Source organism: Hetaerina americana, unplaced genomic scaffold (assembly GCF_022747635.1).
Source record: "Hetaerina americana unplaced genomic scaffold, ioHetAmer1.1.p SCAF_4, whole genome shotgun sequence".
Classification (NCBI taxonomy): Eukaryota; Metazoa; Arthropoda; class Insecta; order Odonata; family Calopterygidae; genus Hetaerina; species Hetaerina americana.
The window spans coordinates 18,216,048-18,242,027 of record NW_027286985.1 but is presented as its reverse complement, the minus strand read 5'-3'; the positions used below and the strand labels follow the sequence as shown (position 1 = coordinate 18,242,027).

Here is a 25,980-nt window from a genome sequence, read left to right as displayed (position 1 = left end):
CTTGCATAAATAAAAATTTTTATGATGGTATCGTGAATCTTTAAAGAACTTCATGTTTTAATTACTAGATATTACTACACAGAAGTATTACAAGCCCAAACGAGCTTAATATTCATTACATTCATAATAAAATCACTACCAACTCAAATAGTCATGTTTATGTCAATGTCACTGGTCTAATTATTTGAAAAAGTAGCATTGCTCAAATGAACTATCTACTGAAGCCGTGGGAAATGCTTGATAATTGTAAATCAGCGATTGTGCCTCCACTTCTGGTGATGAGAATGAGTGTCCATTTTTGCGAGCTGCTCAACAATATTACATAAAAGATAAATTGATTAACATTACAAGACCATAAATATGAAATGAAGATAATGTTGTTTACTTTCAAATTGAAACTTACCTTCATTCACAAAAAATTCTCCAAAATATTGTCCAACTCGTGTGGCTTCTGCGGAATGAGGAATGCCATGCAAATTGGTATTCCATTCATATGAGTTTTTTTCTGGGTGGAATTGAACACCATAAAATGGAAAATCCTTGGCTTCCATTGCCGAAATAAATGACTCATTTTTAAAATCATTACTCAAGGCCAGTATTTTAAACTGTTCATTCAGGCCAGAAGAAACAAAACTCTGGAAAAAATGGCCCAAATTGATATTAAATGTATCTGTAAGAGATTAAACTATTTTCCAGATTCATTGCCAAATTTTTTTAGTGATGAATTCACAGCATAGACAGAGTGGATCAGTTCCAGGAGAGATACTCCAACTCCTACTCAGAATGATAACTTCCCACTCAACTGACACACTTCAGGGACTTTTGATTACATTATAACTACAGGATAAAAATTGTATGAGAATAAGTGATAGCATGCTCATATCACAACAAATAATAATGTAGAAATAGACATAATTTTAAGCATTGTTTCATACTAATAAAAAACTGACATTCTGGCTGATAACTTAAAAAATGACCGTGAACCTTGCTCTACAGCTGTTGTTTATCTAACCCCTCCAACACAAATTGCATTGATTTCAACAATCCATTATTGAAAAAAGTACAATTATAAATACTAACTCTGTTCTCTTATTCTATTATTTTGATACTGAAGATGCATGTCAGAAACCTCAAATTTGGCTAACTTTCATATTCAGTCTGAATGATTTGGCTAAAATAATCAAGTTCACTTAGATGTGGAAGAGGGCAGGGGTTACTCCATCCAAGTATCAGACATAATTGAAGGTAAATCTACATGGGAGTACATTGAAAAGTTGGCCTTCCGCTGGGATACAAGTCAACTTCTGCATGCGTTTGTTGAATGCTTTATTATACATACATACACACACAGATACATACATATACATACCAATACACTACGATATTTACATATTGTTAAATTTGGTTAAGTCAGAATTTATGTGGAGTAAAAATTCCAGAAATTCTTTTCCAGAATAGAAAATATTATTTTTTAATAGTTTGAACAGCTTTTTCTTGAAACCAGGTACTTTTATTTCACAACTGATTGCATCAGGAAGTTAGTAAGTAGAAATAAGATTAGATTTTACCCATAAAGAGACAGTGGCACAATTTTCGGCTCATGAAAATGAGTTAGAATTCTTACCTTTTCAGTCACACAAAATTTATGAAAATTTGCTGTCATGGGTTTATTCCTTAACAGGTGCACTATATCATCAGGTGCATTTCTAAACAGTCTACTTTCTAGATATCCTGTAATTATAGAATGTTAAGTATATCAGTAAAATAATATTTATGATACAAATAAAAGGCTACTGCCATAAATTGGGTATAGACCCAAATGGAACTTACTCATTAGCAAGCAGGACTACATCTAATAATGTTGTGATTCAAAAAAAGTATAAAAAGCCATGGAGCATAAAAATGACAATGAATGCTTAAAAATATAAAATATGTTGGAGAAATCCTTGATGTCAATGTTGTGTTCAATATTGCAAGAGAAGTAGGCAGGAGCTGTTTGACTTATCATGAAGGTAGGGTTCATGATTGTAGGCCAAAGGAAATACATTTTATGAGGAAAAGCTTACACACTGATACACATGGTTGGTATAAAAAGTATCAGGAAAATTTTCAGAAAAATGGATTTATTTCAGATATAGCTACAATGCCTCAAAATTCTTCCAAGTACATCCCTTGAGTGTCGACACACATTTGATAGTGGCTTTTCCACGACTAAAAGGTAGATAGGAAGAGTCCTTAATGTCCTTAAGGGTATGTGTGCAAACTTCTTTGATGGCACTTGGGTCCCATGGTGGTGCCATTTGAGGGGGATTTCCTTTTTGGTATAGAAAATAGTCTGCTAGTGCCAAGGCAGGACTGTAAGGGAGTTGGGGATATACATTGCCATTGCAGAAGGTCTTCGCAAGCAGACACTTGACTTTGCTTTTGGTTGTCTGTGAAGACCTTTGGGAAGAGTTTAATATAGATCTTTCGCAACACCAAATTTTCAGTGATAATGGTGTGCACTGTCATCTTATTTATGCCAATACGATCTGCAATCATGCATACACTTAACTGATGGTCTGAATTCGGCACTCCAAGTACACATCAGGAAAAAAATTGTTACCGATACTTTTTATACAAACCTTGTATATATATTCAGAGGCATTCTTATGGAAGAAAAAACTTTTAGGAGGGATATAGGGTTGCACATAATGGATGGTATTTCGAATGAGTTTCATATAGGAAATTATATGTTTCAGTAATTTGCTACAATGGCAGCTTTTTATAAGATTTCAAATGATGAACAAAATGAAGTTTCACTACATTATGATGTACATTAGGATCATTCAACAAAAACACAGGTTTAAAACTTGCAGGTAAAACCTCATGAAGATATCAAACTTCCTGTCAAGTAACCCAATAGAATTTTAGAATAATCAAAAAAAAAAGTTTGGACCCACCCTTAAAAATTGTTAAAATCTGAATTTTTTCCAAAAAATTAGGTAATATTTGTCTGTTGTTCATCAGACATCAATAATGAGTCATTGTATCGAACAAAGGATCGTATTCAGATAGGTCGGTATCATAATGCATGCAGGTAGGTGTCTTGCTTGTAAGTAAAATGGAATTGGTTTAAATGCATTGTATACATATTATTTCAGGAAGTCTTCGCGGAATTAGGAAATATATTCAAATCAGCAGAATTTTTAAATTAAATTAAATGAAAAACACAGAATTTAACAAAAGATAGAGAGACTTAGCTATGTTTTCCATGCGTGTGCAATATGATGAATCACTGACCTGAACTACCATATATCATGAAAATAATTAATTAATTTCAATATTCTCTTAATAATGTCTTACTCACATCAGGATACTTTTCAGAGGGGATTGGGATGGTGAGACGGTTAACCATAATCCATCACCAGAGGTGAGGTTTTAACAGTAAGATTAATATGTGAAGTGTGAATATGATATGACCGTGAGCTCCTTAAGTTTTTTCCTTGCAATTCTGCTGTAATTTTAGGAGTGTTTTACGTCAGATTCTTTTAAATTATGCAATCGAAGGAGCTTCCCTCAATACTGGACTGAATTTGTTCCACTCTCGGTAACTGGTAATAGTCAATGATTTATTGTAAGTAACCATTCAATGCTGCGGTATAACCAGGCTTTTATTCCCTCATGTATTTGTTTTATGAACCTGGTCTTGTGTTTTGGAATGTTCCAACAAGTAGTAAGGAGTATTTGTGTTAAGAATTTGATTAAGTAGAAAGATTATATAAAGTTGGCATCTGATACTAAGCGCAACCCATGAAAGCTTATTAATGTAGTTTGTGATGTGATCAGATATCTTTAGATTAAGAATGAATCTAATGCATGAATTGAGCAAACTCTGAAGTTTTAATGATAATTCATCAGATAAATCTTGGTAAACTACATCGGCTTAGTCAAAAAGCAGTATGATTAAAATGGATACTGTTTCTTTAAAGACGTGGGGATGACGTATTGGCATTTGAGCAGAGGAAATAGTGATTTATGTAATAATTTGCTTATCTTGTTTGCTTGAGAAGACTACAATAGATTTTCATCTATTAAAATCCTTACATTTTTCAGTCTCGCAGCATGGTATTGGGTTAATACTTTAAGGTGAAAGTTCATTTTTCTGAAATAAAGAAAGAATTCTCGGGTATCCAATCACAATGGCCTGCAATTTACTAGGATTCATATTTACAAAGTTGGCTTAGCTCAAATAGTTAATCTAGATCATTATTTATGCACTTTATTCTGTCGCATAAGCTATCAACAATTGAATGAAAGTAAATCTGTAAATCGTCAACGTATGGGTGACACTTGATGCTTTTGATTACTGATCTGCAATCATTGAATTTGAGAGAAAACAAAACAGGACTGAGTATAAACCCTTGTGGGACACCACGTGATACTTCAGCCCATTGGGAACACCACCAGTTAGTTGTGTTCCCAATGGGCAGTTTAACACAACCTTCTGTTTCCGATCTGATAGGTAGGATGCAATCCAGGTGATAGTGGGTGAAGAAAAGCCAATGCCCCTTAATTTTGCAGCTAGGATATCTTAGTCAATTTAATCAAAGGCTTTACTGAAATCAAGAAGAACAAGCACTGACAACTCTTTTATGTCCATCGACTTTCTAATACCATCTGTTATTTTGACTAATGTGGTGGTCATGCTGTGCCTAAGGCAAAAACTGGATTGAAGTTTATCGAGAAATTATTATGTTCTAGGAAATCTGATACTTGGTCATACATGCAAGAAATTGGGCGGAAATCTTTTTCTTCATAAGTATAATTCTCCTTTGGGATTGGTTTGATCAGAGAACGCTTTGATTGACTAGGAAAATATTCCTGAAACAGCAGTTATTTAAAAATGTTAGTGCTGAAGGGAAAAATCAATGGGATAAATTTTTTCATAAAATATGGCGGGATTCCATCTGAGCCTTATGCTTTGGACTATTTGTTCAAACAATGAATAAACTTGTAATTGTGATATAGGGAAAATTTAAATTCTTCATCATGATTTCTACTGGCAGCTGTTGTTGATTAATATGCTTGTAGGGTTAGGTCTTTTATGTCTTGAATTATATGACTTTGTGGCTGTAAGAATTTATTGTTTAAATTGTCTAGAGAAAGTTCAAGTGGTAATATACAGTCTTTACTTCTCCCCATGCCAATCAGCAGTTGTCTTATTAGGGCCAATTCTATGGGCACAATCTAGCACTATGGGATTAACCTTCACGCTCAGCTTTTTGGTGAAGAAATTCTCCACCATTCTCAGGCAGTCCTCCCTTTTTTCGCGTGACGTGGATTAACAGGAATTTTCATCTTGAATACTGCTCCCAAGCATTGAGACGATCATCAAAGTCTACACACCTATTCTCCATATCATCCAACCACTGTGAGCTGCGGCACAAATCATACTCCACGCTTTATTTAAATGAGAAGAATTTCTCCTCAGTTTGTACCCATCAATGCTGCCTTCAGAGGTGTACAGTCCTTTTCTGTTTGCTTCAGTTCCACTCGGAAGGAGGACATAGTCTTCAGCACTTTGCTAAGAATCGACCTCATCTCTGAGTTTCCTTCATCAAGCTACTTCTGAGAGCCAGTACTTCCACCTGGGCATATTGGCAGGCTAGGAGTCCAGGCAAAAAGTAATGGAGCAGCCTACAGACACGTCAGTCTTGGATGGGCATGAGAGAACGACTGTTCATAGGGACATACACAGATATAAACAAGCCCACCTACTTGGATGGTAGTAAGAAAACTGGCCTCCTATTTACTCTTTCCTCTCTTCATAGCTCTTTACATATGTCTCCCTTCTTATGGTACGTATTATCTTCCTTGTTGCTGAAGTTGCACTAGGCCTACTTGCCCAACAGAAGAGTGAGTGTTGGCCAGGTTACTTTGAACGGATTACACTTGAGCCAAACATGTGAACTATTTGATTATGCTACTTTTCTTTTACACTGTATGCAACCCAGAATACTATCTTTCGAACGTTCAGGATGAACTACAAAGCAAACTTAAGACTCATAAATGAAAAATGAACAACCTGTCATTTTAACAAATTGAAATAAATATTTTTTGAATGGTATATATTTTTGGGCATTACTTGGATCCATTTAATATAAATAAGAGCCAAAACCAAAAGTTTCCAACACTTGATGCCTTATCCACCCGTATATTTATAGTTTTACCAATCAGTGGTATATACATGAAAAAAAGTTTGTATCTTCAGCCTTTTTTAAAAGGGAAAAAATTAGTAACTATGAGGGAAGCTAAAATATTGCAATTACCATCATAAAACTGCAATGGAAGTGCTTCATTCAAAGCTGAGCAAACTGTTAGTGCTCTCTTGCCCCCTACAATATAACTCATAAGTTCAAAACCAAGGCAGGTTCCCCATAACGGAAAATAATCACCATCATTATTTAATGAAGAAGCAAGGTTATAAATCAAGATTCCAGCTTTACCATATCCTGAATCTTCCAAATTTATTCCTCCGCCAGGAAAGAGCACACTGAAATGTGGACAACCACAGTTTTATATTTTATACACCATCTAGGTGTTATAATCAAGAGAAACTGAGACTATTTATAAACATGCGAAAGGCAAAAATAAAAATAGTCCAAGAAGGAAAAATAAATATGTATTAAAAAAGTTGTTCAATATTAAATTTGTTCTGCTAATTGGAAGGAAATTTCTATCGAAGCCATCCAAACTCCAAAATATTTCATTTAACAAAGTTATTTAAGTAATTATGTAGTATATCAAACATACCCATTCACTGAATTCACAATATTTTCGTAATAATCATCACTTAGATTTATCCTGTAAAAGTAATTTAAATACCATTATATAAAGTCAATATTTGGAAAGTTTTTAAAAGAATACAATACTTCAGCAAGAAAAACATACCTAATAGGAACCACCCTTGCTCCAGCTCCTTCTAAAAATTTAACATAGGAAGCTGCAATGTAGCTAGTATAATTTGAATATTTATTCTTAACCAATGGATTCGTGATTTCTTGAGACAAAACCCCTGTCGAAACATGAGATTAATTTTATAAAAATTCTCTACAACTGATTAAGTTCCAGCATAGGGAACTGGCAAGATGTTTTTCCCAGAACTAAACACTCATTACTAATCAATTATTGATCTATTTTTTGTAGTGTTCAAGTCTCCTTTGCATCCCAAGAATAAAGTAAAAGTAGAGAATTTCGCAAAGAAATATGATAGGAAAATTACTCTAAATAAAATTGATAAAATAATAAAATTGTGCAACTTTTGGCCAGAAATTTGAAATGACTGATGAAAGACAGGAGAAAGAAGAGATTACACGGACAAGGATTTCAATATACAAAATTTTAAGGTCATACTTAAACTGGAAAATTATATATGATAATCAAAGGTATGTCTAGAGTTGCCAGATTTCTTGTCCAAGAAAAGTGATATATTTTAGTAAAAAAAAGTAAAATATATGTTTAACAAAATGGGTATCCAGGACATGGAATAATATGTTTTTCTAATGTGTCCTGATTAGTCTTGCAGTAATTTAAAAAAACCGTTATTTATGACAATTCCTGCCGGTAATCAAAATTAATTTGAGCAACTTAAGTCTGGAAACCCAAAATAACATGGCATTGATTAATGGCATTGATTCGGCACTTTTTTAAAAATTCGTTAGATAATTACCGATAATGGGTCGATTGTTAGGAGTTTTGAGCTGGCCCAAAGATAAACTTATCACTTGGAAAACTGTAGACAATATCAGAAGAAAAAAGAATTTCCCAAATTGGGCATGATAAATATTTCCACCGCCGATTGCCATTTGAATATTTCTGCGTACCACTAGGAATCGAAAACATGGAATGAATCGATTCGAATTATTGTTCGAATTAATATCGAGCCAGTGGAATATCGAATGTACATGGCGCTCGCAGCGCTCGCACGCCCTGTATCCTCCTTTGTTTCACGAGGGATTAATCGATTTATGTGAAGCGTACTGCAGTTAATATGCCGCTTCCAATGCAATCTGTACTCTATCAGGTAGTAATCCGTAATTCTTTCCCAACAAAATCTTACACGTAAAATATGTTTTCCCTGGATTAATGCACTGTTGGATTTGTGGGCAGAAACCAGGCAAATCTTAGCTGCTTAAAGTTTATATGTTCAGATTAAATATTTGATTGATAGTATTTACCTTCAAAGTTGTGATTGAATTTCTCTAGAGTCCCGTGGAGCCTATGCAAGTTGATGCCCCACCGGAAGAAAATGACAACGCAGAGGAAGAACCGTATTTAGTTGAGAATCCCACATTGGTAATTCAGTTTGTCACTAAAAATACTTGCCCTCCTTTGTATTGCTATCAACATGGTGTATATCATAACCACCTGCTTTATTTTTAGGACCTTGAAGCATATGCAAACAGTTATTCTGGCTTAGCTAAACTGTATCGTTTGATGTACATTGCCGATCACTGCCCTAGTTTGAAGTTAGAAGCGTTGAAGACTGCTATCAATTATGTTATGATCACTTACAATGTTACACTTTATCAGCAGTTACATAAAAAGTTACAAGAAACTGTGGTGTGAGTTTTGAATATTTTTAATTTGAAATTGTTATTACTTAATAACCATAAAACCTCAATGCTATAATATACATAAATTTATGTTTTCCTCGCTAAAAGTGGCGGTGGAACAACACTCCCGGACATTGCTGGTGGGGGACAGTCGTCAAACTCGCAAGACCTTCCGACTCATGATTTGCAGTGGGTGGATACCAAATCGAAAAAGGCCGCTCTCAAGGTGTGTCACCGAAAATATCATAGAAGTATAATAAATGTTCTGTGGACGGCGGTTAACGCACCTTGTAGCGTTTAAAATATTACTGAATTTACTCTAATGGTATTGAAAATTGACCACACTACTTTAAGGATTGGTTCTTTCTTGGCGTCTCATGCGAGCGAATTCTTGTACCAAGGTTAGCCGACTTGGTGGAAACACCCAGGAAGGCATCCCATGCCTATTAATTAAATCATCTAATGTTTTGTTTAATGTCAAACTACGCTAATGTTTTACAGTTAATGAATTTTCTTGAAACTTCCAAAATGTACCATTAAGACTAATCAATAAGCATTTTACCGATTTAAATGTGCGCAGATAGATAAGTAAGCATCGATTAAAACCACGATATTTTGTCATCCGGTTGTGAAAGTATTGGGATTTCACATTTTAGCTTTCAAGCCACTTAAATCCTGTAGCTCCAGAAATGTTGTGTAAATTTTTTCATTTGAAGGACGAGAAAATGGTGCCATTGCCAAACTGAAAGTTACATTACTCTTTTTATTAATATCTGTTGTTGTGAATGTTCTGAGTTTGTATATTTATTTAATGTTTCAAATTAAAATCAATAGATTTCCATCGGTGCGTTTTTGGGTGGACACAACCACCAAATAAATATTTAATGGCTCCTAACAAAACACAATCCAGCACCTAGTCTATATCAGGTCCCCCTTCATCTCTGAGTACTTCCTTCAACCTGTCCTACCTCCCTATCCTGTTCCTTCCCTTTCCTCATTTGCCTAACATTCTCTCCTATATAACAGTCTTCAATATCCCACTGCCGATCAATATGCCCTTCATTCTGTTTTCCTGCCTCCATAGGATTTCTCCCAGCAAACCCCTCTCTTCACCCATGATACTAAGTACTTCCTCCTTTGTTTTCCTTTCGGTATATTTCACCTTCTCCATTATTTTCCACACCTGCATTTCAAAAGCCTCCAATCTACGTCTATCCTCATGACCATGTTTCCACACCATACATAGCTATGCTCCATATCAAAGTTTTTACTAGTCTTTTCTTAATATCCTTACTCAATGTCCCTGTCATCAACTCCCTCCTCCTTGCGAAAGCCTCTTTGCCTAGCGCAATTCTTCTCCTTACTTCCCTACTACTTTGACCGTGTTGGTCCAAAACTCTTCCAAGATACGTAAACTGTTCTACCTGCTCTAGTTTTTGCCCTCCTACCATAATGTTAAGCTTAGCCTTTTTCTTTCTGGAAAATCCCATAACCTTTATTTTATTAATATTGATTCTCATCCCATTTCTGTCGCAATGAGTTTCCAATTCACTCAGCAATGCTTGCAACCCCTTGGCTGACTGACAAACTAAAGCTTAGTCAACAGCAAACCTAACTGATTTTACAAATTCCCCTCCGACAATCATTCCTACCTCCAGTTCTTCCCATGCCTCTTCAATCATTTCCTCTGCATACAGGTTGAACAGCAATGGTGATAATGGGCAACCCTGACTTATACCTCTTCCTAACACTGCCCATCCGGACTCCCCGATCCCGACTCGCACTCGAGCAGTCTGAGACATGCACGGGTTGCAAATTTAGCCTCCTGTCTCTCCAGTCTATTCCTATTGTTTGCAATACACTCATTAGTTTTTCTCAGTTCACTCTATCAAACCCTTTCTTGGAACCTATGAAACAGGCAAATACTTCCTGATTATATTCTATAATCCTCTCGATTATTGATCTCATTACCGCCATGGCATGACACGTACCTCTCCCCTTCCTAAACCCAAACTGATCATCCCCTAAGCAATCATTTGCCCTACTCTCTATCCTTTTGTTGATGATCCTGAGAACAACCTTAGCTCCCATGGAATATCAAACTCATTGTTTTGTAGTCCTCACAAGATGTAGCCTTTAGCTTTCCCATTTTTCTTCGATAGTACTCAGTTCTTTACCATCCTCCATGACTTTCTCTACAGGGTGCTGGTAGTCTTTCCTTGCCAATCCATTTAATGCTTCTACATTTCATTTCCCAACCCGCTGCCCCTGCCTTATCTTTTTAGAAACAGACATTACATTTTTTAACAACTAAATTGTGGTCAGAGTCCGCATCTGCTCCCAGGAAGCTGTGCCAATTTATCGCACTGTTTCTAAACCTGTATGTAACCAGAATGTAATCTAACTGATACATATCTGGGTCACCTGGCATTTTCCATGTATGCCTGTGCTTTTTGTGGTGTCTAAACCAAGTGTTGGTGATGACTAACCCATGTCTCCTGCAGAACTCAATTGCTTTCTCCCCACGGTCATTTTTCGTGCCCAAACTGTAGTCCCCCACCTCATTACCATCTCTTCCTGGGCCTACCGTCCCATTACAATCCCCCATCAGTATCAAATGTTTCCCTGCAGCAACACATGCGATTATGTTTGCTAACTGTTCATATATCCTATCGACCTCTTCCTCCTTATGGTTGCTCGGTGGCATGTACACCTGAACATTGACCAAGTTTGTCGGTTCTGCTTTTATCTCCACTAGTAATATTCTATCCGTTGCTTGTTCTATGTTGACTATACTTCTTCCTACCTCTTCATTTAATATTTTGGCTACCCCTCGTTGGCTCTTGCCCCCACCACTCTATATTATTCTATAATTATCACTCCAGTAATCTCTGCTATTCTTCCATCTCACCTTGCATAGACCTAAAATATTTATATTTCCTCTTTCCATCTCTTGCTTAATATTCTCTAATTTTCCTGTCCTCAACATCGTCCTAACATTCCAAGTTCCTATTCTAACTAAATTGGTCTTCTTCTGCATCATCTGTCCTGCTGCTGTCAGTTTTCCCCAGCAAGGGTTTCGTGGGATGAAGACTGCAGAAGTCTTGCCTCCCCTGCTGCCGGGCACAACACATGGCCGATTGGGCTGAGCCCTGTAGTTTCCAGGACTCATATTCTCTGTTGTGGCCATCATATTAGTCTGGGGAATGATAATTGAGGTGGTTTACAGTTGCCTTCCTCAATAGTGTTTTTAACATGACAAGATCACTCACTAGCCACCCCACTGGGGTCAGATGCCTTTTTATAGCCACCTCACTGAGGAACAGATGCTGCGTGGACTACCTTTCGTCTGTTTCCTAACCTTCGACCTATCCGTCATGGGTGACCCTACCAGGAGTAATTATTATTACTCCCACCAGCACAGCTCTAGGGGTCATCGGAATGCACAAGCCCTTGCACTACGTCAAGGTTATATTCAATGATTGCCACATATCATGTTTCTCTAAAATAATTTATTGATGCAAAAAGAATAGTAATACATTTACAGGGATGCATATGGCTGAATGATGTTAGCTTCCGTTTATAATCATTATGGGAGTATGGTATAAGATAATTCAACAGTCTGATTCCATTTGCATCACTGAAAGATGAGATTAACCTGCTTTAAAAATGATTAATCGATGAATTATTCAGTATGACGTAATTCATTCTCTAGTTCACAAGGGTGTGCAAAAAAGGGAATTAAAAACAGTTAGGTTGTAAACAGAAAAATGTAAATCAAATTACTGTTAGCCTTTCCTTTTGTATCCTTGGCTGCTATATTTATCCATTTCATAGATCTAACCTTTCATCAACAACTCCAAATTTCTCGTCTCCAGTTTTTTTCGATTTGCTTGGTATTCTTTCCTTATAACTCTCATGAATTATTCTACATTTCAATCTGCCCCTTTCTCACTTATAATTCTTTTGAAATTTATATTGCATTTCAAAACATCTTAATTATGGTCAGAATCTGCATCTAGCATAAACAACAATTTCATCAAATATTCAATTTTTCCCGGCTCAACTTTGTGGAAATTCATTTTAATTAAATGAAGAATACAATGTATCTTTCCACTGTCTTTTATTCACGTACAACCAGTTTCAACGCTCAAGCGTCATCATCAGGTACAAATTAATCAAGATGCAGTCAATTTATATACCATGCATGAGGGAGAGGAGGGGTGGGTGAGAGAGGGGGGAGAAGGAGGGGAAAGAAAATGGGGTTGCGATCGGCGTTGATGGGGAGAGGGGTGTTAAGCGTCAGGAAAGGTGATTGGTTGGTTTACGGTGGGGTGGGGGGTTTGTCGGGTCTATCTGAGGTACTTCCAGGATTGGGGAGAGGTATTGATGATTAATAATCAAATAAATTTTTTAGAGGGAGAGGTATTGATGATTAATAATCAAATAAATTTTTTAGATATCACAGTGTCAAGAAAGGGACGGGACTTTGAGTTTGCAATTTTTTGGAAAAGTACCACCACAGACCACATTATCCCATCCAACTCCCGCTATCACATATCGCATAAGCTCTCCCCTTTTCATTTCCTTCTAAACAGACTGTTGGCCATTCCTCTTTCCAAAAGTAATTTTGTTAAAGAACTCAAAACGATTAAAGGTTTAGCAATGAAAAATGGCTACAAAGAAAATTTAATTGACAAAATACTGCAAAGAAAATGTTCCTTCAAAGCTTATAATCTTTTGTTCAAACCAATTAATGTGGAGGAAATAGGTTACAAATGGTGCAAACTCCCGTATTATGGATTAATTTCACAAAAGTTAGCCAACCTTTTTCCTAGGGAGAAATTTTGGATAGCTTTATAGTATACTAATAACTTAAAATCATTCTTGAATACTACAAAAGACAGAATATGTACAGAAAATAAAAGTGGCATTTATAAGTTAACTTGTGGGGACTGTAGTGCTATATATATAGGCCAAATGGAGAGATCATTAAAAACACGGGCGGAGGAACACTAATGCTGTTTCAGGACTTGGGACCTCAAGCAATCACACATTGCCAAACATCTATGGGAAGAAAATCATGGGAGTGATTTCAACCTGGAACTCTTACACCAGATGGAAAAAAGAATGAAAATGGACAAATGGGAAGAGCTTGAAACCAGGAAGAATTAAAAAACGGGTCATTTGGTTGAAGATTTGTTGTTTGAATACCTCTCCCCAATCCTGGAAGTACCCCTTTCCTTCACTGAGAGACCCCCCACTCCACTGTAAACCAACCAATCACCTTTCCTAATGCTTAACACCCCTCTCCCCATCAATGCTGATTGCAATCCCACTTTCTTTCCCTTCCTTCTCCCCCCTCTCTCACCCACCCCTCCTCTCCCTCATGAATGGTATATAAATGGACTGCGACTTGATTAATTTGTACCTGATGATGACACTTGAGCGTTGAAACTAGTTGTACGTGAATAAAGGACAGTAGGAAGGTACATTGTATTTTTCATTTAATTAACACTTTCATCCTTTGAGTGCCATTTTTGCTCTTCCTATTCCTTCCTCCTCACATTTCCAACTGCTTTCCAACATGTCAATCATTTGCTTTACTCCCTTTTACTCTTCATATTTACCTGCAGGGTTTTGGCATTTTGTTAGTTCATCCCACATCTCTTGCACTGTTTTTAAAACCTTTTTACCATCTTCTTCAGCAGTTTAGGATTGTACACTGGAGCAACTATCCACAAACTTAATATATCTTATCCTCCTGTATCTCATATTTTTTCCTCCTTCAAACTCTTTTCTGTTGCCTCATCCAGATTCATCACAGGCAGCTTTTGTGACATAAAGCATCCCCACTTTATATCCCTTTATACCTCACCCCACTCACTCATTTCTTCACCAACACACTGAAAACTGCAGCACTCTCCTCTATACATAGCCTTGCAATGTATTTTCTTTCTCTCCAGCCTACTCTTTTCTTTTTCAAAATTTCCATTTGTTTCATACAATCTAGTCCATCAAAACCTTTTTGAGGTGTACAAAGCACAGGTATAATTCACTGTCTCTCTCTTAATATAACATTCTCCAACGATTCCTAGCTAATTGCCCCTATCCCCATACCTTCTCTTTTTCCCTTTCTAAAACCAAATTGCTCTTACCCTATATTGTCTTCCATGTTGTTTACAATTCTCGTATTTAACACTCCTAGCCTCTCCAACTGCTCTTTCAATCTCCCATGCAGCAGTCTTTCCATTCCTCTTGGTCCCTCTCTATTATTTCACACATCTCTTTCACATATTTGTCATTATGTCCAGAAGTTAGTTCATTTACCTGTATTCCACCAAGTGATGCCAGAAACAGTTTCATTTGTTATATACTTGTTGGTGTTCATTTCTCTTTCAAGGTTTTCAATCTTCCCTTTGCTCAAAAGCATTCCAACATTCCATGGTTCAGTTTTTTTCAGGAATAAATTCTTCTTGAAATGTTTCCCCTCATGATACAACATTATTTAAACTCTGAAACATTTCTTGTGAGATAAAGCCATTGTTTTTGCTTGTGATGAAACATGCTTTGCATTTTAAGTGGTAAAGCAGTGGATGGTACCTTTGTTATTTTTTTTATTGTATTGGGCACAGGTGATTATGAGCTGAAGACATTTTTGCATAGTGGTTATATGTTAATAATATCTTTTCTGCAGGTGATAGTGGGGTAATTAGAGATAAAAATTTGATTGTATCTTAACGTTAAGATATAGGTTGTCCGAGGTGGTCTTATTTTTATGCCACTGTACTGTAATTTGATTTTTTAAACTTCCAACTGCTCTAGTCCCTTTGTTGCTGACAATTTTGAATCTTCCTTTTGCCGTTGCATAATATTTCTACTATGTTTAACGCATTGCATTTATATTCATATATTTCTCATGACTGTGTTTCTATAGCATTGACGTAGATAGTTGCACTAATACTTAAGTCTTAAGCTTTAAAAATTGTCGTATTTCAGTTGGAAAAGCTGGATTCTGATCTGAAAAATTACAAGTCTAATTCAATCAAAGAAAGTATCCGAAGAGGTCATGATGACTTGGGAGATCATTATCTTGACTGTGGAGACCTTTCAAATGCTCTTAAGTGTTATTCTCGAGCAAGAGATTATTGTACTAGTGGCAAGCATGTGGTCAACATGTGTCTAAATGTGATCAAGGTAAGCCAATTTTGAAAAATAATGCATTAATACCTTGGTTAAATATTTTCCATGTCTTTTCTGAATTTTCATTTATTATATTTGGTATTTAATGGAATGTCATCTGCAGTTAGTTCATCATTAACACTTTTCCTACAAATTAGAAATGAGTGCAATGCGTATCATTGTATCACAACATCATTAGGTACATTATTAGCAGATTGCAATCTATTGATGTATATTTAGAGGTTTTTTTTGGTGGAAAGGGGATAATAGAAATGGTTCCAGGTGTAAATTGGTAGAATTCCATTATAGTGAAAGAAAATAACTACGTAATTCCAGGTAAAATATTTACTGCATGATTTAGGTTTCATCTTTAGGCAACGTTTTAAGTTGAAATACTCAGTAATGGGTATCAATAGTTCATTGGACATAGGGTGGGAAGGGAGAGGGGGAAAGAAAGGTTTGGGGATTGGAGAGGGGGCATCGGGTGGAGGGTCGATTATGCAGATGCCGAGAAATGGGTGTTGTTGTCAGTGGCCAAGTATGAATAGTGGAATGAACGTGAATAGGGTAGGGTTCACTTGCCAGCACTGTGGGGAGTACAATGGGAGAAAGTTTCGGAGATAGCAGTGCCTTAGGAATGAGAATATGTGATGTCTTCACCAAGTGATGAATCCTAGGGCATGAAAAAAATTTTGTGTGTGGAATTACAATCGCTCTTGGACTGGAAAGGGAAATGTTGTTTTTCCTGAAAATCCCTTGTTCCCAGTTGATAATACACCTCATAATTTTTTCAATATGAAGTATCATTCCCAAGGATTAAAAAAGCTTGATTAAACTCATAACATTGGATTTGCTGTATGTATATATTTGTTCTATTTTTCAATTTTTTTTATAAAATGGCTATATTGTTGTGGGTAAAAGAGCAGATGCTAATGTAGCCAGAGACTCTAGAAATTGTCCGGGATTTGGCAATGGAAATGAAAGTGTGAGAAAGCCAAAACCTCAACTTGTTGCTATCTATATGTGTTATTTAATTCAAGATATTCTAGTAATAATGTAATATTGAAAGACTATTATCTATGTATCAAGAGAACTTCTTTAGATTTGACCTTTATTATTTTTTTTGTAATTTATATGTAACTTTTGCCTAACTTCATACTGTCTTAAAATCATGCTCTCTTACTTCCTCCATCTCACTTGCCCGTCTTTCTCCCTTATGTCTTGCAACATACCACTACCTTTCAATATTTCCTCCATTAACTTTCTCCAGCAACTTCCTCATTTTGTCATCCTATTTAAAACCTCCTGTGTTTTTTTTCCTCTCTGCCCAACTAATTTTCTCAATTCTTTGTCACATCCACCCCTCCAATCTATCCTTATCATCTTTTGCCAAAAACTAGATTTCACATCAGTGCAGTGCTATTCTCCGCGTTGAAATTTTTCCTTGTTACTTCTTCTTTAAATCTTTAATTGGTGTACCTGCCATCAATTGCCTTCTTCTTGTAAAGGCTTCATTTGATAACGCGATTCTTCTTGTAATATCCCCATTACTCTGCCTATTTTCCTCTGAAATTCTGCCCAGTTATGTTAACTGCTCCATTTGCTCTGGTTTATTTTATCTTACTTAAATGTTTAACTTAGCTTTCATACTTTTCAAGAATCTCAAAACTTTCATTTTTTTATGGTTGATCTTCATCTCATGCCTACTGCATTGTACCCATAAAGCACTCAATAGCAACAATGGCAGTCCGATGGCTGTCTGAAAAAACTATTGCTTGATCATCTGCAAACCTGACTTGATCACTTCACATCCTACTTTTATTCCCAGCTATGATTATTACCTTGTCACCTTTAAATCGGTAAATATGTTAAAAATTACAAGCAGCAAGGGTAACTTTAATTTTCATCAGTAGCTTCTATTTGGCCAGATTAGTTAGCATATAAAGAAATACCTCAAATGTCATCCTGAGATGCAACAATTTCAGAGTGTAAAAATCATTCACCTTGACAGGGATTCGAACCCGGATCCCTCAATGTCCAGTCGAGTGCTTTAGCCAGTTAACCGGAGATTGAGGGATCCGGGTTCGAATCCCTGTCAAGGCGAATGATTTTTATACTGAAATTGTTGCATTGAAATGCACATTAGTGGATGACTCCATTAGCAAGTCAACAAGCAAGCTACTATGGAAGCATAACATAACCACTAGGTTCTCCACAGCCAGAAAAATCAGCGACATAATATCTAAGCCAAAGGACCAAATCCCCAATCTCATGCACGAAGGTGTATATGAGATAAAGTGCACGTGTGGGAAGTCATATATCGGTCAAACAGGGAGGTCCATCAGATGCAGGACCAAGGAGCACCAAAGAGCCACAGATAAGAAACAGTTCCGACTTTCGGCAATTGCCGAACATGCGTGGTCGGAACCTGGACACTCTATAAAGTTCGACCAGACTAGAGTGCTGGCAAGAGAAAGGCAATATTTTCCGCGACTCATCAGAGAAGCGGTGGAAATAATAAAAAAATCCATACAATTTCAACCGTGAGGACGGCTACACCCTGACCTCCACTTGGAAAAGGGTGATTCCCACTCGCCATTAAGAAAGAGCCAATCAGAGAGCTCCCGGCCAGCCAGCGTCTCCTATATATATCGGCCAAAACGCAACGCACATCACTTCGACCTGAAGACGCCTCCAGGACTGGGGGCGAAACAGTTGTCAACCAACTAAACTACGCGACGGTAATTCCCGGAAATCAGCATGGATTCATCAGATAGACGGCGCGGAAGCCTAAGGATTAATTAGACTCCGTTAAAAGTTACTGATGCGGCATCTCCCGCAGTTTTTTTGAAATCATCCCGAGATGATCAGAAGCATTTTATGTCACTAAATATTTGTTTGCTAACCATTTTGTGTTGATTTTTTTAATGCAGTTTAAATATGGCTTTACTTTTGAGGAGCATTCAAATTTATTGGATTTTTTGCTAAGTTAACATACAGATGTGGCGGCATATGGAATATCATGTGAGCCGCAGTCATATCTGACAGCCACATAAGGAGCATCAAATCTCTGTGAAAACTAGTCTGCAATAAAAATTAGGTTTCTTAAAACCATTTTCAAGCTCCTATAACTGTAACTGCTTTAAAATAAATTCATTACTTTTTCATTTCAATCAAAATTTTGCATTGAACTTGGTAAACTCTCATAGTAATTGCAAAGTTGCATAATTTCTTTTCTCAACCCTATTTTATATTCACATTCCACCCTCTTCCCCATTAATGGTTAAGAAGTTAATATCACTTTATTTTATGATGCTATTTTAAGAATTTGGCTTATGTTTCCAGGTTAGTGTGTACCTGCAAAATTGGTCACATGTTCTAAGTTATGTAAACAAAGCTGAAGCCACTCCAGATTTTTCTGAGGCAAGTATATTTATATTATTTCACCTAGTAATGTTAGTAGTTCATGGTACATTTCTTGTTTGGATTAGTTTTAAATGGAGTGAACTGTTAAATGATATGTGGCTAAAACTTATTGGAGATGAAGTAAATTGAATGACTTTGATGATGGGTTTCAGTTGTGGAAAAAAAGAAAGTCAGCTCAACCATTAGATTGAACTCCTATAGTTAAATTCTTATTTGATTGATTTCCATTTATAAACAAGAAATCTTGGTTCTGAAAACCTTTCTTTAATTTGAGAGGGATATGCATTTATAATGTATTTTTATATGCTTTGTCATTATGGTTTTTATCCACTATGTGGTTAAGGGGGGGATCGAGATGGTGTGGGGGCTAACGTACTGGCTTCCCACCCAGAGGGCCCGGGTTAAAATCTTGGCAGTGTTGAATATTTTTCAGAGGTATCTCGATCCCTGCTTGAAGTGCTTTGTGGAGGGCACTTTGAGTGAGTACGCCGTCCGTCGGATGGGACATTAAACTGCGGACCCCTTGGCGCCTTTCGGTAAAGAGTAGGCTAATGCCGATGCCGGGTTTCTCTCCACCCTTCATCCTTTCCTGTCCATCCCCTATGGCAAAAATGACCTCAGCTGTCGGTCGCCTCCCCTAAATACTACTACTAGTGGTAAAGGATTTGAAGATGCGCTGGTATAGTGCCATTGAAAATGGGAGAATAGTGCTTGTAGTATCCCAATTAAAATGGCTATTGTACTATTTGGCTCAGGCAAAATGAATTAGATGATTTCCATAATTTTTTCAAATTTTTATTTCATGGTAATTACAGTCAAATATTTTCTGGTTTAGTGGCAGTTTTTTAAAATGCAGTTGTCAATAATTAGGTAATAATAACTTAATTGATAGTTTTTATTGTTTGGATGTTGTCATACGATGAAGTATATAAGTTGAAAGGCTATAATTTTCAAACTTAAATAATGGTATAGGTGAATGATTGAGGATAACTTGCCCATGAATCATATGAAGGAGGAAGGTACATTTGAAGTACGTATGTGAGTGAAGCTTGAGAAAGTTGATAAATCCATGATTGCTTATATTGAATGTAGTTGGGAATTAAAAAAAAATACCTGTTGGAATTCAAAGGCGGCTGTGGTTGCGGAGGTTGAGGGGTTTGCTTAAAATGCTTGATTGTCTAATTAATGCAATGGGTATGGAATTCTTTAGGGGTGTTTATGATAAAAATGCCATAGGAATATAGGGTGAAGAATTAGTTTGTGACAAGTGAGTATGAATTGGATGCACCATTAATGGACAAGTATGAATGTATTTAGCTTGGCTGGTTTGGTCATAATGAACAAATTGGTGGGGGTCAAATCAGCAGATAAATTATCATAAATGCTAGGGAAATGCATAAATATGAGGGGGTATCATAAGCATAAGCTTTTAATAATTAAACCATAAACACAGCTATCAACCCGAAGGTTGGTTTGGTGGTAGAGTTTACCCAATACATGAGTTAGATGAAAGGAAGGGCTGCCACAGTCTCAATCTTGCCTGAAAAATGCCAAATTATTATTTGTATACTAAGCCCAAAGGCATTTGAATTTGACACATCAGAGTAGGCATCAATTCCTTTCCCCTTGTCGGCTATGATTTCCCAGGTTGATCTGCTACCCAAAAAAATTACACAGGTTAGGGGGAGCTGAGGGTGCCTGAGAGGCGTGCCCAGGAATCGAACCAAGGCCCTTTTGTCTGTAGTCCAAACTCTACCCCTAGACTACTGTATACCCATCAATCATTACTAATAATAATTGAGGTAGAAACTTTTTATTTGTCATCCTTAATACTTATCTACATAGTCACCATCCAGAGTTATACATTTCTCATCAGGTTTATGGACCTTCCAAAGGCCATCATTGTAGAACTCAGCAGATTGCATTATAAACCATTGCTCTAACCTCTCTGATCAAATCATTTGTGTTGTCAAATCTTCAACCCTGCAATGGTTTTTTGAGTTTTGATAAAAATAAAAAGTCGTGTGGGACGAGAATGGGAGAATAGGGTGAAGGTGACAAAATTTCAAAGCCACATTGCTTTGATTTCAGGTTGTGCATGTTTGCTTCTGGAAAGGTGTCAGTAGTTGTGGAACCCAGCATGCTGACACCTTTGACATTTTTAGTTCTTAGGGAATAATTTTCCACACCGCCATTACTAAGATCAGTATCATTCATGATTATTTGTATGGTTTCACTTTCAGTCTAATAGGATAAAGTCCTCCACTTTCTTCACTGTGAAAGCATTGACCGTGAGTGATGGTCTTCCACTTCTTGGATCATGTCTGAGGGACATGTGGCCAGTTTGAAAATTCCTTTTCTGCCTCGCAACTGTGTCATACAATGTAATTATCCTTTCTATAAACAAAGATAACTTCATCATGGATTTTCGTGGCACTGTAACTTTAAATATGAAGGAACTGATCATACTACAAGCCTCCTATCTTCTCCATGCTGCGAGTTATTTCAATCTGTAGCTTTCCGAAATAGAAGAAATCAAAATTAATGGCTTTAATTTTTTACATTATGTACATAAGGATTAATTGATGCGCAGAATAAATTTAATCCTTATATCTCGGTTATTTCTTAGTAATATTTACTCAAAAACAATATTCTCCCATATTTAGTTTGAGCAAATGAGGTAGGCCAACAGAATCATTAGTAAATTTGGTTGAAGAGGTTCTCAAGACAAGAAGTCTCATGAACAGAATAGCCTATATGAAATAGTGTATGATTATAGATGGTGAAAGTAGCATAAGGCAGCATAGTACCAAATAAATTGTTAAAAGGGGGTTTCTCGATGAAACGAAAAATCATGCTTTTGTTACTTATTCACCCCTGAATAGGACAGGTGAAGTGTCATAACATAGTATGTATGGATGTTTCTCTGTGTGTTCTCAAATTGAAAATCACACTCAGCTGGTATTCTCACCCTATTCTCTTTTCATCTGGTAAACTTAATGGTTTTTTTACTGTACTCAGATGCCTTGCTAAATCAATTGTTGGGATTGTTTTTTTTAAGTTTAACATTTATTTAGTAAATTCTACTTCTTATTACAGTAGGAATGTTATATTTGCCAGAATGTAGGAAGCATTTTGGTTTTACTGATTGCATATGAGCGTTTGTTTCTAGGTTCATGGAAAAGATGCTAGTGGTAGCAGCCAGGGTGTCCTCACTCGATTAAAATGTGCCGCTGGTTTAGCAGAGTTAGCAACAAAGAAGTACAAGTGTGCAGCACGCCACTTCCTACATGCTGCATTTGATCATTGTGATTTTCCTGAACTACTTTCACCTTCTAATGTTGCTGTGTATGGAGGCCTGTGTGCTCTTGCCACCTTTGACCGCCAAGAGCTTCAGAAAAATGTAATCTTCAGCAGGTATGAGAGAAGTGAATCATTTTCCATCTATGCTCCGTTGTCGTGCAGTCTTTTTCAAAAGCATTCCCAAAATTAGATGGGCACCAATTTTACAATGACTTTGGCACAATTCTATTTTGCAAAGCCATGTACATATATGCATATTGGTTTTGAATATCTTGAAGAATAATTTAGGCATAACATAATATTCTATTGTTGGTATGTGGGGAGGCCTTCAGCATGAGCCTTGATGAGGGATGGCTGCCAAATGTGATCTGTGGATCCCAGTCAAACTTTGTGGAGTGAAAGAAAACAAAATATTAAGTAGCCCTGTATATAGGTTAAAGTGTCCAGTTCACCATGTTTTTCAAGATATTTGACATGATAAACCAGTCTTCATTTCAGTCCTTGTTCTAACTCCTTGAAAAGTACATGTATTCTAAATAATATTGTAAAACAAGGCATAGGAATTTTTAGATTGAGTTTCATTTATGGATATTTGGTTTAACTTGAGTAATGTTTTACTATTTAAGTTTTGATGAATGTGAGAAAGTATTAATGTCTGTTCACATATCAAGTGGAACAGAAAGTCTATGGTTTTAAAGTAAACAAGAATATAGCCCAATAGTAACATAAATAATTAAAAAAAACCTCTTTTGGAGACTGGGTAGCTATAATAAAACAAGGTAAGAAAGCAAGAATTAAGGAAGTAAGGCAATAAGTGAAATCAAATGAAACTTTTGTTTGAAGAAGGTACTCAGAAAGCACAAACTTACCGAACGTTGACCTAGGCAAAACCAACATTCTTGGTCAGAAGACATAATGCATATCAAACTGAGGACAGAAGCAGGGAGAGTGGTTGTTTTGCAAGTTAGGAAGTCAAATCACTGGTGACTGAAAAAGTAAGGAGGACACATGATTAGCATAGCAGCTGGATAAAACATGGTCCTTAGAAACTTTGTTTTCCATTACAATTTGTTGTTGGAAAACTTTTACCCTGTACGGTGAGGAAGTGATACAGTCAGCACCCAGGTTTTAATGCATTAGCATTATGAATGTGCAGTGCATTAAGTTCATGCTTTTTGTTGAAAATTTCCAATTCCTGAAAATTAAATAAAATTCATGACCCTTGTTAATTAAAATTTGTAACCTATCTTTTCCCCAATCCTTGGAGCAGTCACGCAATAGTACCTCATTCCCTCTTTCCCTACAATCTCTGTTAGATTAATAAAAGAGTTGTGTATTGATATCTCTCCTGATGATGATGCTAAAGCATCAAAACCCGAGTCCTATTTGACTTTTTAACAGTGATTGTAAATGTTTTCCAGTGATAAATGATAGCAGAAGACAAGAAGGCTTTCTACTGTAAGAAAAATTTAGTTAGCATAAAACTATTACACAATATTATGTTATTTTGGCACCATAAATATGATTGTACTTCACTGTGGTTCCAATAACAGTGAAACAATAGTATAGGACACAATGAAAGTGAGCCATTTTTTGAAGTTTGCAAACAGAAATAATCCAAGGGGGCTAAAGCTGGTGAATAGGGTGCATGAGGTAGCAATTCAATCTTTAATTCATGAATTTTGGCAATTGCGATAACAGATTTGTGAGCTGATGCATTGTATTGATGAAACAACACTTTCTTCTTAGCCAAATGCGGCCGCTTTTTCTTGATTTCTTCGCTCAAACATTGCAATAAGTTGGCATACGACTCCCCGTTGATAGTTTTTCCTTTTTCAAGATAGTCATTGAAAATTATCTCATCCACATCCTAAAAAACTGACGCCATGAACTTGCCTGCAGATAAAACTGTCTTTGAAGCCAGTTCTCCCTTTTGAATCCATTGTTTTGATTGTTCTTTTGTCTCGGGTGTGAAGTAATGGACCCATGTTTCATCTATGGTTATGAAACCACACAAAAATTCTGTTTTGTTGCTGTGAAACTTTGCTGGACACCCCATTGAAACATCTCTACGACACTGGTTTTGCTTAAGTGTAAGCAAACGCGGCACCCTTCTTGCTCACAACTTTCTCATGTCCAAATTTTCAGTTAATATGCGATGCAATGCACTTTTTTAAATGCCTACTATGTCTGCTAGCTGATGTCTTTTCATTTGATGATCATCCTGTATCACTTCATGGATTTTCTTCACCGTTTCTGGAGTCATCACCTCATTTGGTCGACCAATGTGATGCTCATCTTGACAGCTCATATGGCATTGTTTAAACTCTGCCTCCCAATATTTTACTGTTGTAAACATAGGAGGAGACTCATCCATAGTAGATTCCAATTCAGCTTTTTATTGGTTGGGCTGAGGCCTTTCAAATAAAAGTATTGTATCTCGTAAAGATGACCAATTTTCTCCATTTTCACTAATGCACTGAAAATGTTCACTATCGATGGCTGCCAAACAAATACTAAACAACGAGGCTTCTTCAAACTTGAAACTAATGCTTTATAGATTGCCTAGTTTTTAATGTAGTGATATTTTTCAAACAACTACCGCTATCTCTAAGTCAGGCCCAGTACTTATGGGACCACCCTCGTATTAAACATTAATGTGCATGGTAAAATCTTTCCTGAGAATTCTAGCTTCTTACCAAATGTTTTATTTAACCACCATTGGATATTATTTCATGCTAACAATTGTAGTGTATATTTTTTTAAATAATTCTTAATTTTAGGAATTGATAAAATGCTAATTGTAAGAAACTTCTTTTAGTTCTATTAGTATACTGGATTGGTTTATTACTTACCTCTGTTAACAATATTCTTAAATGAAATGAGAAGGCCTTATGAATTTCTGAATGAACTTTCAAGTAGGTATATATTTACCTTGGTGCCTAGAAGAAGTCATCCACTTTTTAATCAAGATGCATAGAACACATTTTCTGCCTGTAGTGATTATTTCAGTTTATTGAGGTGTTTTAAAATTGTTGTATTAAATGTTCAGGAATTTTACCACCCTTCCTGAATTTCCTGATTTGTGGTTATTTTAATGGATTTTCCCATTAGGATCATTAACTTATGTTTATTATTTTTTTTTCTTTTTCAGCTCCTTTAAATTGTTCCTTGAGCTTGAGCCTCAGCTTCGCGATATTATTTTTAAGTTTTATGAGTCTAAGTATGCTTCATGTTTGAAACTACTTGATGAAATTAAGGTTTGTATATTTTTTGAAGTATTTATTTGATTATTTTACATTATTACTTATGGATGTATTTATATTACTGCATGGAATTTATAAATTTTTTGTCTTTTTTAGGACAACCTTTTATTGGATATGTATATTGCCCCACACATTAGTGTCCTCTACACTCAAATTAGGAACCGAGCTTTAATCCAGTATTTCAGGTAAGTTCTAGCATATGTTTC

General features: G+C 36.3%; 2 protein-coding genes across 3 annotated transcripts in view; one reads left to right on the top strand and one right to left on the bottom strand.

Annotated features, from left to right (window-relative positions):
• Positions 1–37: 37 nt before the first annotated feature.
• LOC139692260 (gamma-glutamyl hydrolase-like) lies at positions 38–7,866 on the bottom strand. 2 transcript variants are annotated; one of them, XM_071590339.1, is made up of 7 exons: positions 7,712–7,866; positions 6,934–7,057; positions 6,796–6,846; positions 6,312–6,535; positions 1,625–1,731; positions 404–635; positions 38–305 (listed from the first exon to the last, which is right to left on the bottom strand). In XM_071590339.1, the coding sequence occupies exons 1-7, from the start codon at positions 7,845–7,847 to the stop codon at positions 181–183; spliced, it is 999 nt and encodes a 332-aa protein (XP_071446440.1). In that variant the 5' UTR covers positions 7,848–7,866; the 3' UTR covers positions 38–180. The 2 variants fall into 2 exon arrangements, with proteins under 2 accessions (XP_071446440.1, XP_071446441.1); XM_071590340.1 differs by having other exon boundaries at positions 6,489–6,535.
• Positions 7,867–7,952: 86 nt separating this feature from the next.
• CSN1b (COP9 signalosome subunit 1b) overlaps positions 7,953–25,980 on the top strand; it is a 36,395-nt gene continuing 18,367 nt past the window's right edge. Inside the window, exons 1-9 of the mRNA XM_071589754.1 lie at positions 7,953–8,065; positions 8,248–8,337; positions 8,425–8,606; positions 8,706–8,823; positions 15,597–15,794; positions 19,125–19,202; positions 22,378–22,622; positions 25,663–25,768; positions 25,871–25,959. Coding sequence (XP_071445855.1) covers positions 8,033–8,065; positions 8,248–8,337; positions 8,425–8,606; positions 8,706–8,823; positions 15,597–15,794; positions 19,125–19,202; positions 22,378–22,622; positions 25,663–25,768; positions 25,871–25,959 — 1,139 coding nt within the window. The 5' untranslated portion in view covers positions 7,953–8,032. The remainder of the gene's footprint in view (positions 8,066–8,247; positions 8,338–8,424; positions 8,607–8,705; positions 8,824–15,596; positions 15,795–19,124; positions 19,203–22,377; positions 22,623–25,662; positions 25,769–25,870; positions 25,960–25,980) is intronic.

Bases quoted from the DNA above. Each gene is read 5' to 3' on its own strand.
- LOC139692260 (XM_071590339.1), bottom strand. From the start codon at position 7,847: ATGGCAATCGGCGGTGGAAATATTTATCATGCCCAATTTGGGAAATTC. The intron at 7,058-7,711 runs GTAATTATCTAA...ATGTTTCGACAG, and splicing joins TAACAATCGACCCATTATCG to GGGTTTTGTCTCAAGAAATC. The intron at 306-403 runs GTAAGTTTCAAT...ATTGTTGAGCAG, and splicing joins AGAATTTTTTGTGAATGAAG to CTCGCAAAAATGGACACTCA.